The 19,010-nt window shown below is 39.0% G+C and overlaps 1 protein-coding gene across 1 annotated transcript in view; it reads right to left on the bottom strand.

Moving 5' to 3' along the window:
- mfsd8l1 (major facilitator superfamily domain containing 8-like 1) overlaps positions 1-19,010 on the bottom strand; it is a 48,088-nt gene that overhangs the window by 13,696 nt on the left and 15,382 nt on the right. The window contains exons 5-9 of the mRNA XM_051922051.1: positions 12,900-12,979; positions 12,530-12,764; positions 1,998-2,071; positions 1,551-1,764; positions 1,352-1,474 (exon numbers count right to left, since the gene is read on the bottom strand). Coding sequence (XP_051778011.1) covers positions 1,352-1,474; positions 1,551-1,764; positions 1,998-2,071; positions 12,530-12,764; positions 12,900-12,979 — 726 coding nt within the window. The remainder of the gene's footprint in view (positions 1-1,351; positions 1,475-1,550; positions 1,765-1,997; positions 2,072-12,529; positions 12,765-12,899; positions 12,980-19,010) is intronic.

Below are 19,010 nucleotides of genomic sequence, written 5' to 3'. Positions count from 1 at the left end.
TGAACGGTCATATAATTTGGGGTCTGATTTTATGATCAAATTTTCGGGTTTCAAGACCTGACTTATGAGCGAGTATATTCAGTATCTTGCTCAACTGGAAGAATCCTAACTCACCTATTTTAAGTCAGAGGGTAACTGATGTTATATACTATTTGAAATTGGAAAAAATCAAATCACTTAGAGTATCTGTACAAAACTTCTTCAAAACATGGCAGGATCTAATCAGTAACATTTTAGAATAAGCATTTAAGTTGAGGAAGCAGATTCTCTCCCCTCTTTTTTATTCTATTTATTTTTATTAATTTATGAATTTATCTATTTACTTATTTTTACTAGTTTAAAGTTTCACTCTGCTGGCCTAGCTCTCTTTCTCATGGGTGGGGGTTGATGTGTTTCAAATCTAGCTTTGTTAAACTTGACTTGCTTGTATGGAATGTTATTTGATTTTAATAAAATCAATAAAATGCAAAAAAAAAAAAAAAAAAATTAGAATATAAATTTAGCCAGTGTATAATAAGGTGTGAATGAAACTATGTAAGTAAATCATTAGGAAATTCTAAAAGGTTTTTTCCACAAAGAATAAATTTCTTGCACTAGACAAGTACAAATGTAGGAAAAGGAAGTTGAAATAGTTAAACAGTTAATATAGAATAATTCATTTTTTTTAGATATATTCTGTTAGAATTAAGACAAGCCTTCACTTCAGAGATGTTCTGCCCAGAAATTGAGCTGATTACATTGTTTAGGCATTGAAAGCTTTATTTATCTGACAGAAAAAAAAGTACTGCATAGAGCGGATTGCAAATAAGGTAAAATTGGGACAACTGACATAATTCTACTATTGCACAATCATACTTTGGTCATTTATATGGTCAGTGAGAAGAAGCTACGTATCTGCACGTGGATCAGTTTAGAAGTGGCTGGTGTGAAGATACAGAACACTTGGCCACTGTTCGTTAGCAACAGCTCCTGTGGAAACCTTTGTTTTTTAGTTTATATAACATGCCTGCACTGCACACACGTGGTCATGTATAGATGGACAGCAGGGGCAGGCAGCAATCTTAGCCAAGTATCAGCAAGGGCCCACATCTTTCCTGGTCTATGCCTCCCTTTTATATTGCTCATTACCAGATAATAAATTATTATGATTTGTTTTAACTGTGAACTGCATTCGGCTTTTACCTTAAGTAAATACTGTTACTAGTTTTGGTTTGTTGCTAAAACTGAAGACTTGTAAATAAAAGAGGAAAGGTTTGCCTAACTACTTTGGTTAAACCAAACCCTTGCTGTAAGTAGAGAGTTTAACAATTTCAAAGACAAAGCCGAATTTCAGGCAGTCTGTAGTTCTCACCTTGTGTCTTCTCGGCTGTCAGCTTGGAGAATAGAGATACCTGTGAAACTGCAACAAAGGGAAGACCCAGCACCTGCAGGAAGACCCCTATTATGAACTCTGCCAGAAGCCAGTGTGGTCCACCTAAAGGTGAGAAGTGTAGTCTAGAATGACACAGCATTGACTAGTTTATATGGGTAGTAGTTTTTGGAGCACTTACCTCTGGGACTGGCCAAGAAAACAAGGCACCACACGCAAGACACATTACAGATGAACAATCCCACAGCGAGAATAATCCTGTCAGATATACGACTGCTGAGCCAGCGTACCAGGAAGAAGCCACCTATCACCTCAACGCCACACAAGCAGTACATGACACTATTCTCCAGTTCACTGAAGCCGAAGTACTTCTGAGTGAGGGGTGTCACCATTGTCTACAAAAAAGCAGAAATTGCACTAGCAAGAGATGTGGCTCATCCAATAAGCTCAGGCCATGGTGCCTATAACATTATATAGAGAGATGCTACAACAATATTGCTTTCGTAAATGCTATGCCGACTGCTTCTGTCCCACCAACCTTACTCTCACCAGTACAAAGAGTATCACAAACTACAGTATTTTACCGAGAGCCGTACAACACTTCTCAAAGCATCAAGCATGCACTCACCTCCAAGGCTGTCTGGTTGAAGAGTGTCACAAACTGTGCTGTCAACAGGACAACCACCTCCTCTCGGAGATACTCTGGAACACAGGCAGCATGTTATTGCAGTCGATCATACGGGGTCATCCCTAGAGACTGACAGAAAATTATCTTCTCATTTTTGTTCCTAAACTGGAAATGCAGCAAAAGATTTAATGTTTACTGATAAAAGCAGAAAAAAAAAATCAAAATGCCTAAGGATGATGCTCTGTTCCAAATAAGACATAATAATGAAATATGTAATAAGGAAGGTTACAGGGCAGTAATATCTATCCATGCATCCATTTTCTTAACCCACTTTACGGAGTAGGGTCGTGAGGCAGCTGGAGCCTTTCCTAGCAATCAATGGACGCAAGGCAGGAACAAACCTTGACAAGGTGTCAATTCTTCACAGGATGAACACAACCTAGGGCTAATTTAGCAAAGCTAATTCACCCAACTTGCTCAGCTTTAGACTGTAAGAGTAAATAGGAACATCAAGAGGAAACCAAGTGGACATGGGAAGAACATGTAAACTCCACATAGGGAGCACCGGTTACGTGAACACCAGTCTCCTTATTGTGAAGCAGCAGTGCTATCACTGAACCACAATCATATTTCCATTTTTCCTGAATCAATCAATCCACTTTATTTTATATAATGCATTCAAATTATACCATCAAACCATAAAAGAAAAAAAGTCACCTATAAATTAATTTAGAAAGAAAGGAATTATGTGCTGTGTTTGTGGTACAGTAAAACAACTTCGTTTTTGAACTACCTACGCATTTTAATGATTCTGTATTTCAATGACACTATCATTTATCAGCAAGACTTCAGATATGCTCCCCATCATAGGCAAATGAGCAAACAATTTTATCTTTAAAATTAATCAAAGATTTTACTTTCCATCACTTACTTCTTTCAAAAATTTTATGTTCAAGGCATTTGAAATACAATTAGTCACATACCTTTGACAACTGAAAACCAACAATAAGAAACTAATCAGTGCCATTTTTACATCATTGTTTTGGAACCTGCTGTCTTTGAAAGCTATTAAACCACCAAGAGCCTTTTAGGGATATGATTTTAACCACATGACATTGTTAACTACTGTAAGAAAGCATGCATTTAATGTACTCTACAAATGCATTTAATTGCATTATCACTGTTATTTTTGAATACGAACCATCCATCCATTTTCCTAACTTGCTTATTCAAGGTGGGGTCAGAGGGCAGCTAGAGCCTATCCTAGCAATAACCGGGCAGAAAGTAGGAAAACCACCTGGACAGAGCACCAGTCCATCACAGGGTGAACACGAACACACACACACACGGGCCAATTTAGCAAGCCAATCCACATAACTTACAGTGGGTTCAGACCCCTTCACTTTTTGCACAATTTATTGTCTTGTGGATTTCATTTTAAATGAAGAGATTTGCCATTTTTGCCCATTAATCAATAACCCATAATGACAAAGTGAAAATATGTTTTCAGAAAGGTTAGCAAACCAATTAAAAGCAAGAACTGAAATCTCTAATTTATTAAGGACTTTGCAGTGGCACTCCAGATTGTGGTCAGGTGCATTCCATTTGCCTTAAATATCCTTGAAATATGTTTAGAACTTGACTGGAGACAACCTGTGGCAAAGTGAATTGGTTAAACAGAGTTTAAAAAGACTTACACCTGTGTATATATAGTCCCACAAACTGCATTTTGGGACAGAAACTAAGCCATAAATTCCTAGGAACACTCTGCAGACCTCTGTGATGAAATTGTCATGAAGCATAGATCAGGACAAGGTTAAAAAACCATTTCTAAAGCTTTAAGTGTTCCCAGAAGCACAGTGGTCTCTATAATTGTGAAATGGAAGACATCTGGAACAAACAGGATGCTTTCCTTGAGTTAGCCATTCGGCCAAACTGTGTACCTGGGCAAGAAGGCTCTTTGTCAGGGTGGTGAGCAGAACTTTGGAATCCTCTGCTGAGATGGGGGAACCTGTTGGAAGGATGGCTATCTCAGCAGCACTCCAATCAATCAGGTGTTTATGGTAGAGGGCTACCTTCCACTTGGAGTTTGCAAAACAGCATTGAAAAGACAACGAGAGCATGAGGAAAAATATTCTCTGGTCGGATGAGACAAAAATTGAACTCTCTGGGCAGAACTTCCAGTACTATGACTGTGAAGACCAGACACTGCTCATAACCTGCCTAATATTATCCCTATGGCAAAGCATGGTGGAAGCAGCATCATGACATGGGGGTTCTTTGTCAATGAGAAGGACAGGAAGACTGGTCAGAACTGACAGGTCAGAACTGACAGAAGGATGAATGCTGCTAAATACAGAGAGGTGCACACAACCTCAGAATGGGGTGTCAGTTCACTTTACAGCATGACAATGACCCAAAGCAACATTGGACTGGCTTCTGGGACAAGTCTCTGACTGTCTTTGAGTGGCCCAGCCAAAGCCCAGACTTAAACCCCACAGAACATCTGTAAAGAAACCTGAACATAGCAGTTTACAGGAGCTTCCCATCCCATCTAATACAGTTTGAGTGAATCAGCGAGGAAGAATAGGAGTGTAGACTGAGCATAGATTGAATGTAGACTGATGAGCAAAAATGGCAAATCTATCCATTTAATATTAAATCTACGACACAAGGGTGTGCAGAAAGTGAAGGGGTGTGAATACTTTCTGAATACACTGTAAATGTCTTTGGACTATGGCAGGTAACTGGAGCACCCAGAGGAGAGGACATACAAACTCTGCAGCATTCACATCCAGGATGCCAACTACAGTCTCCTTATTGTGAGGCAGCAACACCACCACTTCGCCACCCTGAATATGAGCCAATATTATAAAGATATTTAATAAACCAAAAATGTGATAACTGATTCTTTGATCCAGTAACCAAAAAATATAAAATACTCCAACTTTTAAATCAGTCTAAGCAAGAACCTGAATGCTCCTTAATTCTATGCCATGTGTAAATTTTCTAACTTGTTCTTTCATTTATCTAGCTACAGACTTGAAATATGCCACACAGGTACTTCTCCCTCTAAGTCACATTATTAACATATCATTTTTAGGGAATATAACCTAGGCCTTTCTCACATAACAATAAACACAAACAAAAATATACATGATAAAAACAAAAACATAAATACAAATAAATAATACAGAATTAGACAAAACAGACCAGAAACATGATTTGGAACACCCTGCCAGGGAAGAAATAGTAGGTGAAACATGACAGATTGTAGCATGTTCACCACATACACGCACAAGCTAAGGCATGACATGGCCAGATTGTTGCTGCAGACAATGCGTGTCATTTTAAATTCTTTCTAAAGAAGCACATTTTCACCTGTACTTGAAGGAAAGGGATAGTTATACAATGTGGCAGGAGGAGGATGTACCAGGAGGCAATTCTAATCAACAGAACAACAAATGAGAGAAAATACAGTGGTCTAGACAACCTACTGTACAATCAGATAATTACATTTTAAATATTTATAAGGAAAGTCTGCCACGAACTAGACCTAACTACATTTGCTTCAATTTGATATCTAATGCTCAAAATAGTGACCACTTGTTAAATTGTACATTTCAGCTTTTTAAAAAATACATTTTCTGAAAACCAAATAATGTACAAGGGAAAATAAAAAATAGACCACAGACCAGTCAGAGTGCCCACGTCGACACCAGTCCATTGCTGAAAGTGCCTAAAATGGGCATGTGAGCGTCAGAACTGGACCATAAAGCAATGGAAGTAGGTGGTCTGGCCTGACAAATTATGTTTTCCTTTAGATCATATGGACGGCTGATTGCGTGTGTGTCATTTACCTGGGGAAGAGATGCCAGCAGAATACATTATGGGAAGAAGGCAAGCTGGCAAATGCAGTGTAATATGCTGGACAATGTTCTGCTGGGAAACCTTGGGTCTTGGCATTCATGTGGATGTTACTTTGTTATGTACCATCTATCTACTGATTGTTGTAGACCACGTGCACTCCATCATGGCAACGGTATTTACTGATGGCAGTGGCCTCTTTCAGCAGGATAATATGCCCTGCCTTACTACAGAAATTGATCAAGAATGATTTGAGGAACAACACAAATAGTTCAAGGTGTTGACTTGGCCTCTAAATTCCCCAAATCTCAATCGACCAAGCATCTGTGGGATGTGCTGGAAAACAGGTACAATTCATGGAGGCCCTACCTCACAGCTTACAGGACTTAAAGGATAATAATCTGTTGCAAATGCCTTGGTGCCATATACCACAGGATACCTTCAAAAGGTATTGTGGAATCCATGCATTTACAAGTCCGAGCTGTTTTGGTGGCATGAGGGGGACCTACACAATAATAGGCAAATGGTTTTAATTTTATTGCTGAATGGTATATGTGTTACACAATTGTCTTTCTTGCCATCCTTTCCTTGAGCTCATATAATCCAATTCAGGGTTGTTTGGTAGTGAAGTATACATGGAGACAAAGGGTGCAAGGCAAGAGCCAACCCTGGTGAGGGTGCCAGTTCGTAAAAGAGAAGAATCAGACTCTACGTTGTACATTTATTGAATTACGAGCAATAAAATTGCACTCTTTAAACAAATTCTGTTTTTGTAAAATACTAAGATCTACTCTTCCAGTTACTTTTATTCATCAATGTGCTAAAAATGATTAATAATGGCAACTCTGATTTACACTGTTATTAAACAACCTTCTGGCTTTCAAGAATAAACTGCATATTTCAGATTCTGTCACAACATTACAAAGGGACCTAGTTCTGGACAATGAAGGAGCCATTTCAAAGCTCCTCTCACTTTAGTGCACACTTTTGTATGTGCTTCAGGTCATTACCTTGCATTTCACCCTCATTTCATGGATGGATAAATGGACTGACATTGTTGTTCAGTTCTTGATGTAGGAACCCCTCCTCAAAACAAGACATGAGCACCATGTTCAACCTTTGTGGGATGTATTCAGCTTTTCTCCAGTGATAATGGGGTTCTTTTTGACACAAGGTTTCATATTTGACTCATGCATTCATAGAATATTTTCATCTACATCAATTCCTAATAAGAATATGAGGAATTATTGAAATAAGAATGTTGTTATTAGCTTGCATTGGTTTCCCCTCCCTGCTTTGCCACTGACAAATGTTTTCATTTCTGATGGTGAAGTCATAAAGGCAGACTTTAACTGATGCAACTGAGACAAGCATGTTTGTAGGCATTGTCCTTGGGTTCTAAGGAACTTAATGAAAAATTTCACAATTTGCTTCTAGAAAGATTTGGGAAAGATACCCAATGTTGGGGAATAACCCCATAGTTTTCAATTTGTACAATATGGCTGTGGTTGAAAGAAAGCACACAGGCTTGCAGACATCTCTGAAACCAGTTTCCAGACATTAATAATTTTTTTCAGAGATTTTTCAGAAATTTCATTTTATCATGGGATATCGTACATATACCTCTGTACTGACATCTCCACCTTGAAAGTATGGGCCAAAGATAGGTAAATTTATATTTGGGAGGAACGGCCAAGATCTGGCCTGAATATTATTAATTATTTAATAATAGAAAAATATTTTAAAACTTGCACAATTCAGCTCAGGAGCATGGAATAACCACAGGCCAACCTTGTTGCATCAGATGCAAGGAAGAAAGCAACTTTGGCCAGCATTGCCAGTCTGTTTTTGGGCCCACTTATACACACACCCAATTTTCACTTGCCTTGATAGGAAAAAATCAGAATCACTATGGAGAAAGAAGCACATGCTGATGCACTGAAAACATGCAAACCCTATACAGTCAAAAAATTGACATGAGATTTGAACCAAGTACTCAGGATCTGTGACACAGGTCTGGTAAATACTGTTCCACTATGTTATCTGTGACTTGTCTTCAATAATTAAAAAGTAAGCAATACAATAAGTTGAGTAGACAAACTTACAACAGTGGATTTTATTTCCACATATGTACATGTGTGATTAAACCTTAAAAAAATACAAGATTCTGTGACTAAACACCATGATCTCGATCCCAATCATAAAGTCAGACAGAGCCAAGGAAGGCAGCAATGTCTTCTTCTTCTTCTTTCAGCTGCTCTCGTTAGGGGTCGACACAGCGGATCATCTTGTTCCATATCTTCCTGTTCTCTACATCTTGCTCTGTCACACCCACCACCTGCATATCCTCTCTCACCACATCCAAAACCCTTCTCTTAGGTGTTCCTCTTTTCCTCTTTCCTGGCAGCCCTATCTTTAACATCCTTTTCCCAATATACCCAGCATCTCTCCTCTGCACATGTTCAAACCAACGAAATCTTGCCTCTCTGACTTTGTTTCCCAACCGTCCAACCTGAGCCGACCCTCTAATGTACTCATTTCTAATCCTGTCCATCCTTGTCACACCCAATGCAAATCTTAACATCTTTAACTCTGTCACCTCCAGTTCTGTCTCCTGCTTTCTGGTCAGTGCCACCATCTCCATATAACAAAGCTGGTCTCACTACCGTCCTGTAGACCTTCCCTTCCGCTCTTACTGATAACCATCTGTCACAAATTACTCCTGACACTCTTCTCCACCCATTCCACCCTGCCTGCACTCTCTTTTTCACCTCTCTTCCACAATCCCAATTACTCTGTACTGCTGATCCCAAGTATTTAAACTCATCCACCTTCACCAACTCTACTCCCTGAATTCTCACCATTCCACTGATCTCCCTCTCATTTACACACATGTATTCTGTCTTGTTTCTACTGACCTTCATTCCTCTTCTCTCTAGAGCATATCTCCACCTCTCCAGGGTCTTCTCAACCTGCTCCCTACTCTCGCTACAGATCACAATGTCATCAGCAAACATCATAGTCCACAGGGACTCCTGTCTAATCTCTTCTTTTTTTATCATAATTTTATTGATTTATTTGTAATCATTCCATACAAATAGATCAATTTTTACAAAAAATTGGATCCTGTCTAATCTCTTCTGTCTACCTGTCCGTCACCATTGCAAATAAGAAAGGACTCAGAGCCGATCCCTGATGTAATCCCACCTCCACGTTGAATGCATTTGTTACTCCTACTGCAGACCTCACCACTGTCACACTTCCCTCATACATATCCTGTACAACTCTTACATACTTTTCTGCCACTCCCGACTTCCTCATACAATACCATTACTCCTCTTGGGGGACCCTGTTATATGCTTTCTCCAGGTCCACAAGACAATGCAACTCCTTCTGGCCTTCTCTATACTTCTCCATCAACACCCTCAGAGCAAACATTGCATCTGTGGTGCTCTTTCTTGGCATGAAACCATACTGCTGCTCACTAATCATCACCACCCTTCTTAATCTAGCTTCCACTACTCTTTCTCATAACTTCATAACTGTAGTTACTACAGCTCTGCACATCCCCTTTATTCTTAAAAATCGGCACCAGTACACTTCTTCTCAACTCCTCAGGCATCCGCTCACTTTCCAAGATTCCATTAAACAATTTGGTTAAAAACTCCACTGCCATCTCTCCTCAATTCTTCCACAGGTATGTCATCTGGACCAACGGCCTTTCCATTCTTTATTCTCTTTATAGCTGTCCTTACTTTCTCCTTGCTAATCCTTTGCACTTACTGATTCACTATCTCCACATCATCCAACCTTCTCTCTCTCTCATTCTCTTCATTCATCAGCCTCTCAAAGTACTCTTTCCATCTTCTCAACACACCCTCCTCGCTTGTGAGTATGTACTTTCCATCTTTATCTTTTATCACCCTAACCTGCTTCACATCTTTCCCAGCTCGGTCCCTCTGTCTAGCCAATCGGTACAGGTCCTTTTCTCCCTCCTTAGTCTCTAACTTCTCAAACAACTCATTATGCACCTTTTCTTTAGCCTTCGCCACCTCTCTCTTCACCTTGTCCCTTATCTCCTTCTGCTCTTGTTTACTTTCTGCATCTCCCCATCTATCCCACTTCTTCTTTGCCATCCTCTTCCTCTGTATACTCTCCTGTACTTCCCCATTCCACCACCAGGTTTCCTTTTCCTCCTTTCTCTGTCCAGATGTGACACCAAGCACCATTCTTGCTGTCACCCTTACTACTTTTGCTGTAGTTGCCCAGCTATCTGGTAACTCTTTATTGCCACCTACTGCCTGTCTTACCTCCTCCCTAAACTCAACCTTGCAGTCTTCCTTTTTCCACTTCCACCATTTGATTATTGGCTCAGCTCTCACTCTCCTCCTCTTCTTGATCTCCAACGTCATCCTACAGACCACCATCCTATGCTGTCTAACTACACTTTCCCCTGCCACCACTTCGCAGTCTTTAATCTCCTTCAGATTGACTCTTCTGCATAGGATATAATCTACTTGTGTGCATCTTTCTCCACTCTTGTACGTCACCCTATGTTCCTTCCTCTTCTTAAAATACGCATTCACCACAGCCATGCCCATCCTTTTTGCAAAATCCACTATCTTCTGACCTTCTTCATTCCTTTCCTTGACACCATACCTACCAATCACCTCCTCATATCCCATGTTACCTTCACCAACATGTCCATTGAAATCTACTGTACTCCAATCACCACTTTCTGTCCCTTGGGTACACTGTTCATAGCTTCATCCAACTCATTCTAGAAATCTTCTTTCTCATCCCTCGCACACCCAACTTGTGGGGCATATGCACTAACAACATTCATTATCACACCTCCAATTTCCAACTTCATAATCATTACTCTGTCTGACACTTAAGAAAAAAGTCACCTTTAAACACCCCAGTGCAGTTGTCCTTCATTTAAATGATCACTGATCACAATTAACTTCTGTACAAGATATTACCAAAAAAATAAATCACTGACCTTAAGGAAAACTAGGCATAAGTCTGTCAGTTAGTCTTTGATTACATTCTGAACATAACTAGAGGGTCGTCAATGAGTCTGCCAGCTTTCTGTTTGTCTTTAAATCATGGTACATGAATGATGCCCTATTTAATTCTATACCTTTAATAATCCCTTACCCTACAACATATAAGCATGTTATTTGGGGATTGGTAAAGTAAGTAGAGCTCTCAAACGAAAAAAAAAAATGGTACTTAATTTTAAATGTTATGAAAAAGGTGCTCAGTTTTACTACATGTTCTTTGATGTGCTTTTGTTTGGTAGAAGGGCAGTGCCACGCTGCAATGTACAGCAGAGGATTGCTTAATGATGAATATATGCTTAACTATGAATGCAGTTACTTGAATACTTCGAAGGAGATGTGGTACCTCATCAATCAAGGAATTTTAGTAAGTTTCAGAATTTTATTTAGCATTTTCAAGTAGAGGCTAAAATTAAAGCAATTTTCAGATGGATCCATCATATTTTACTATTATCAGTTCACATTTAAAAAGAGGATTCATTTTCATGTTGAACAGAATACTGTATGAACATTTACCTATTTTGTTAAAGTGGAATTTGGACCAAATGGATACATTACATCAGTTTCACCCCTAAATCAAACATTAATTTTAGATGTCCTACATCACCTAAAACCCTCAAGTACTAGGAATAGGATGTGGATGTCAAATGGTTATCTGGGCAGTTATGAACCGATCACAGGCAACATTCACAAGAAAATAATGAGATTCATAAATTTTTAGCAAGCTACAAGGAAAACACAAGGCTCATTCCGCTTGTGGCATGGCATGAATTCTGGAGCTCGTGAAAAACGGCAGATTCCATCTCCTGAACTGGTAATTCCAAAATCCCATGTGGGGAGATCCTAATCTGAAAATTTTGTTTGACAAAAAGAGAACCACAGTTTTCCATTTGGCAAAATCCTGATCTTCTATGCAAAGAGTCATTTTTGTCACACTTTATCTGACAAAATACATTCATACATTTCTAAATCTCTGATTTCTAGATGAGGATCAAGAACAGGCAACATCCCAGACCCCAAGTCCAATTTAAAGAAATCAGTAGTTAGAAGACTATCTGAAAAAAAAAAAAAAAAAAAAACACATCCCAAATTTAGCGTCACTAATCAACTTGCAAAGCAAGCACATTTTGCTTCTCTTATCCTCTGGCAGATGAGCCTTTCTCATCTTGGCAAGGCTCTGCTGTGATGTCTGCTCAAGATCACAGTCAAAACCAAATGCTAAAAATCATAATTTAATCCACAATATGTCTTAGCCATTATGCGTTTGGATACTAAAGTGAATTTTTTTTTTTTGGGCAGGGGTGCAGGGCATAGTTTATAATTTTCCACCCCTGACCCAAACTTTAATCAATCACCTTGCAGGTCATTTGTTTCTTTCTGGTGCCAAATATCACAAACCTGCATCTTGTTACATATGTCTGGTTACACATATGGGAATGCTGAAGTGCTCAGTACCAAAAAAAAAAAAAGAAAAACCTTCCTGGAGCCATTCTGCCCTCTTGTGGATAACAAAGTAAATGTGTGTCATTCAAGGAGGAAAATTCACGGAGAGCTAGAACTTGTACATGGTAACCAATCTATAAAAGTGTCATCACTAACCTTTACGTGCACTGAAGCTGTGGAAGGGAGACTGTATTTGAACCTCAGTGGGGCTCTCATGCCCCTCAGTGGTGGTATGATTACAGTTAATGCTGCTGTAAGTCTCTGGGTCACAAGACTGGACAAGGGGCTTATTTTCTTCATCCTTCCCATTTTCATCCTTTCGTGGGGGGAGGTCCCAGTATAGGAGGACCACCACCACCTGAAGCAGCAGCCACATGAGACACATGAAGAGCTACAAGACAAAAAAAGCCATGATGCACTAGGGAATTATGGGGAACAGCTGTGCACCGTTCACCCCTTGACATATGAACTGGAAACCATACAATTGGTAAGGTGTGTAGCCAAAATGACCCAGCCCAAATCTTACCCCAGGAGATGTGTATTTGTTCACTTGAAATGGACCCAACTTGAAGTCACACAGACGCAGGAAGAGATTGAATGCTGGACCTGTGGAGCAGAGACAGAGAAATCTGGAGATTACCTGGTACTGAATCCCACATGACAACACTAAAAGTGTGTCATTCTTTTCCATCTACTACGTCTTTATCTCTCATAACATCCACGGTACAAGCAGACACTATTAAAGTCAAGTTTGAAAGTTTCTAAACCCATTGCAAATTTTGAGATTTTTGTTCTTTTTTTAAAAAAACACAAAGTGAATATTGAATAATTAATAAAGAAATTGTTTGGATACAAAAATACATGAACCTTTAGTTCTATGACTATCATCAAGATAAAGCAGGATCAAGTGGGTCAATGACAGAGTGTTAACTAATTAAGTGGACTAACCAATGAAATCAATGATTTTAAATCATTAGTGTGAGTAAAGAGCAAACATACAATTACAGGAAAGCAAGTCAATTATTCTTCATGCATCAAACTAAGGAAATATTGTCAAAACTAATGAAAAAATTAAAATACTGGATATTCATTAATCTGAACAGGGTTCTGAAGTTATTTAAAAATTCTATGAGATCACTGTTAGGTGTAGAGCACTTAAAGCAAGAAGTGGATTTCCTTCTAAAATTTCACCCGTGGCAAAAAGCAGAAAAATAAAAGAGTAAAAGGAACTCCAAAAAAAATTATATTATTACATCTACAGTACAAACCTCCCCTGCTCTGGATTAATAACAAGAATAACCACCCTGAACAGAAATATCTTCTGTGGAAGAGATGTCAGGAAGCCACTTCTGTTGAAAAAGAAGAAAGCTGTCTATCAGATGTTTGCTAGAGACCACCTGAAGCGCATTGTAAATATGTTCCCTAGGCAGAGAAATCCAGAATTTAAGTATTTGAGTACAACAGGAGGGTTCATGTTCCAGGAGAAGCCAAGCCAGTTTATCACCAAGAAAACCTTGTCACTACTGTCAAGAATGGTGGTGGGAATGTCCTTGAATGGGCCATTTTTAATCTATCATTGGATAACAGAACATCATTGAAGAAATCATGAATTTTGAGAAATACAGGGTGGGGCAGAAATAACTCCCACATTTCAAAGGGGGATTGAAAAAAAATGGTGCGAGGTAACACCAAAAACTTTTTATTTTCCAAATGTAGATATAAAAAAGTTTTTTTACTTTAAATTTTAAAAATTATATCGTCCAAATGGTGGCCTTGACGGCTGATACACATTTGGAGCCGTTCTTGGAAGTTTTCCATCACTCTCACTAGCATGTCGAGCGAAATTCCTTCAATTTCTTCTTGAATGCCCTCCTTTAGTTGGTCCAAGGACCGAGGACGATGTTTGAAAACCTCGGCCTTGAGGTACCCCCTTCAGTGCAGATCCTGTTGTCCTTACTCTATGAACCCACAACAAAATTGTTTTCCGGTCTGGAACACTTTCATTAGCACGTAAACCGAAACGCCCTCTGCGTCGCAGTTACAGATTCGCCATTTTTGAAAAAAGCCTCCACTACAAAGCCTCGATGCTCACCCGACCACGGCATGGTGATGACTGAAAACTTTATTATGTACTGTAGCTGCGTTTTCGCAAAGTTTCCAAAATTCAGCAGCTCCAACTTAAAAAAATGGGATTCAACAAAAGCCTGACGCGCAGAAATGATTCCACAGACAAGATATCTTCGTTTTCAAAAGTTTAGTTAAATTTTGAAAGTAAAACAGTTCACACAAAAATAAAGGAAGAAAAATTAAAATAGCAAAAAAAAAGAAAAATTATAATAAGAAAAAATTTAGTTCTAAGCTTAATCTTGTTACATCTTAAATCGTTACTAGTCACTTATAATTTCTGAACCATTTCAAAACGGTCAGAAAACTGTATGCTTATCCCATTTATAAACTTAAAATGGGTTTATCAAATCCCTCTTTACTGGGACCTGTTCTAAACACAACTAAACTTAATATCACACTGTTTCTCAATTATAGCAAGGAGATTCTATCTACTGATAGGGGGGAAAAGACTATACCATTGTCTATGACTATAGAAGAAATTATGTTCTATTCAAATAAAGAAAACATTAATATGAATTTAACTCAAAACTTTAACTTTCTAAAATTGGCTCTTACATTTCCGGCCCCTAATTGGCTATGCAGGAGCGGAGACAATTACTATTCTTTACTTCAATATGAGCCAGTTAACTTTATATTCACTATTGTTTTCAAATCACTAGCAATAACACTGCAAACAAATACTTAAAAAATTTCATATTTCAAACATTGGTTGTTTCTTGAAGCAGGAACAGTTTGTTCACGGGTCTGTCCAGTGTGCTGGTTTTGGTCTGCACACAAACTCTTCTGACTGCACCTTTGGCATCTGGCATTGTCTTGATAACTCGACCCATTACCCAGGAATTGCGAGGTGTAGCTTTATCTACAATTAAAACAACGTCCCCTGGTTCAAAATTTCTTCTTGGTGCTAGCCATTTTTGACGTTCTTGAAGTATTGGTAAATACTCTTTAGTCCATCTTTTCCAAAACAAATCAGCCATGTATTGAATTTGTTTCCAGCGTCTTCTTGGGTATGGTTCATTTTCTGAAACGAGTTCAGGTGGTAATTTAGGTTTTGTCTTCAGTAACAACAAGTGATTGGGTGTGAGTGGTTCCAAATCATTTGGGTCATCTGATGTCTTTGTAAGGGGTCTATTATTGAGTATTGATTCCACTCTACACATCATTGTAGGAAGGTTTTCATCATCAAGTGTTTGTTGGTTTAGCGTTGAATTTAAGATCTTTCTTATGCTCCTTATTTGTCTTTCCCACACTCCACCTTGATGAGAAGCTGATGGTGGATTGAAAATCCATTTGATTTGTTCTTGCATCATAGCATCACTGATTTTTTTGTGTTCCAACTTTTTAATAGCTTCTCGTAGCTCTCTTTCTGCTCCTACAAAATTTGTTCCATTGTCTGAGCGCATGATTTTAACTTGTCCTCTTCTATCAGTAAATCGGAGTATGGCTTGGATACAAGAATCAGTGTCTAAGCTATGTGCGATCTCTATGTGTGCAGCTCTGGTTGTTAAACATGTGAAGATTACTCCGTACCTCTTAACTAGGCTTCTTCCTCTTTTGACTAGGAAGGGGCCAAAATAATCGACTCCAACATTTGTAAACGGTGGTTGGTTTGGTGCTAGGCGATCTTCTGGCAAATCTGCCATTTTTTGCTCACCTACTTTGGCATTGTATCTTCTGCACGTTGTGCACTTTGAAATTATTTTTCTAATAGCTGAGTTTGCTTGAGGTATCCAGTATTTCTGGCGTAGCTGTGCGAGCACATAATTGCGCCCACAATGTCCAATTCGTTTATGAATGTGCTGCAATATGAGAGAAGCAACATGTGAATGCTTGTGTAGAATTGCAGGATGTTTAGCTTCTTCGGGCATTGCAGCTTTGCAAAGTCTTCCTCCAACTCTCAGTATTCCATCTTGTATGATCGGGTCAAGTTTATAGATTTGACTGTTCTTTTTAACAGAAGTCTTTTTCTTTAAAGCCTGTAATTCCTCTAGAAATTCTTGCTGTTGACTGAGGCGGATAAGCTCTGTTTCGGCTTTAACTAAATCATCTAGAGAAATTGGATTTGTTTTTAGAGTCAGTTTATACTTTTTCATGTGCTTTGCAATGAGTGATTTTTGTTCTTCCGGATTACTTTTAGTCTGACTGACTTTTAGTTGGAATGTTTTTCTTTCATTTCTTATGTTCGGCATTAAGTCTTTAAACTTGAGGAACCAAGCCACTGCTTTCTTCAAGCGGTGCCAATCTGAAAAATAAGTGATTAGTTTGTTGATAGGCTCGGTTGCTTCCTCTATTTTTGTCACGTTAACTGCACAAGTTTTAACTTCTGGATCATCTTCAATGAGTGGATCATTCAGTTGATCTGGTCTTTTTGGCCACTCCTTTTCAGGCTTCAATAAGAAACCTGGACCTTGTGACCATGTGGTGCTTTTGAGAAAGTTTTCTATGCTTAGCCCTCTAGATGCTTGATCAGCCGGGTTAAGAGCAGATATGACATACTTCCATTGTGAAGGCTGTGAATGATCTCTGATCACGGAGATTCTGTTGGCAACAAAGGTCTTGAACCGAGTGCTTTCATTTGAAATGTATTTTAGCACCGTGGTGCTGTCTGTCCAAAATGTAGATTCTTCTAAGGGCATTTGTAGCTCACCTTTAAGCATTTTGTCCATTTTAACTGCCACAACGGCTGCAGTCAGCTCCAATCTTGGAATCGTGACCTGTTTCAATGGTGCAACTCTTGACTTGCCCATCAGGAATGAACAATGCTTTTTGCCCTCTTCGTTGGTTAAGACAAGGTAAGTGACAGTGCCATATCCATCTTCACTAGCATCTGCAAAATGGTGCATTTGTGCTGTCTTTATGGTTCCAAACCCGGTAGGTTTGAAGCATCTGTTCACTTTATAGTCTGTAAGTAACTGCAAATTATCCATCCATTTTTTCCATTTCTGAATGTGTTTGGCTTCTACTTCTTCGTCCCACCCAAATTTCTCTTTACATAAGTCTCTTAGAATAAGTTTTGCTGGCAGTAGGGCGGGTGCTAGAAAACCAAGTGGATCATAAACTGAGCTAACAACAGACAGAATACCTCGCCTTGTAGTGGGCTTGTTTTGTAACTTAATCTGAAATTTGAAACTATCCATTTCTGTGCACCACTGGACACCCAGGGCACGCTCTGTGGGAAGGAGACTGTGGCTCAAGTCTAAGTCCTTTTGTTCATGAGCTCTGTCTTCTTCTGGTATAGACAATAAAACTTCTCTGTTGTTACTCACCCACTTAGTCAAGTGAAAACCCCCTTTGAGGCATAGAGCTTGGAGGTCCTTTGCCAGCTTTATTGCTTGTTCCTCTGTTGTCACTGACCTTAAGCAGTCATCCATGTAGAAGTTATTGAGAACGGTGTTAACAGTTTCCTCAGGAAATGTATCTCTGGCATCTTCTGCTGTTCTACGCAAAGCATAAGAAGCACAACTGGGTGAAGAAGTAGCACCAAAAAGATGTACTGTCATTTTATATTCTTCAAGGTCTTTACTTAGATTACCTTCAGGCCACCATAAAAAACGTAAAAGATCAGTGTCTCTATCTGGTACTTTAACTTGGTAGAACATTGACTTAATGTCTGCCATTAGTGCTACTGGCTCCTTTCTGAATCTTGTAAGGACGCCAATGAGTGTGTTAGTTAGGTCGGGGCCTTTTAATAATTGTTCATTAAGTGAGATTCCCTGGTAGGTGGCAGTGCAGTCAAAGACTACTCGAATTTTATTTTTCTTTGGATGATACACACCATGATGTGGGATGTACCACACTCTGCCTTCATTACTATTTAGGTTTTCTTTGGGTACCTTAACAGCGTAACCCTTGTCTATTATGTCTTTCATGAAGGCTTTATAGTCTCCGAGGAAACCTGAATTTTTGTTCAGTTTTCTTTTGAGTCCAATAGCACGCTGTTCAGCAATACAGCGATTGTTTGGCATTTTCAGTGTTTCATCCTTCAAAGGCAAATTTAAAGAGTAATGGCCACCTACCAGACTCGCAGTTTCTGAGGCTATGTGCATGAACTTGATGTCCTCCTGTGACATCTCCTCCTTTTCTTCACAGCTGCGTTCTGGAAAATCTGTGTTATACTGTTGCAACAACATATCCTCAGTCTCTGTTATTGACACACGATTGATTGAATGTTTGGGTATCTTACCACTTTGTTTTGTGAGGTCATCTATCTTTTTGTATGGTCCACCAACTACCCATCCAAGTGCAGTCTTCATAGCATAGGGTCCACCATCTTGGCTATATATGGTTCGTGACTCCTTGAGGATTTCTGGGTAGTTGATTCCTATTAAAAGATCAACTTCAGAGTCAATATGAGTTAGACGTACCTCTTTAAGATATGCCCACTTTTCAATATCTTCTTGTATTGGAATATTTTCTCTGTCCACTGTGTCACTTTGTGAAAACAAAGGGTCTAGAAGCATTTCAGCTTTGTCACGCAAGAAATTAATTAGTTCAGGTATGCCAGGTCTCT

Source organism: Erpetoichthys calabaricus, chromosome 2 (assembly GCF_900747795.2).
Source record: "Erpetoichthys calabaricus chromosome 2, fErpCal1.3, whole genome shotgun sequence".
Classification (NCBI taxonomy): Eukaryota; Metazoa; Chordata; class Cladistia; order Polypteriformes; family Polypteridae; genus Erpetoichthys; species Erpetoichthys calabaricus.
Note: the sequence above shows the minus strand (reverse complement) of the source record. Positions and strands in the feature narration are given on the sequence as shown.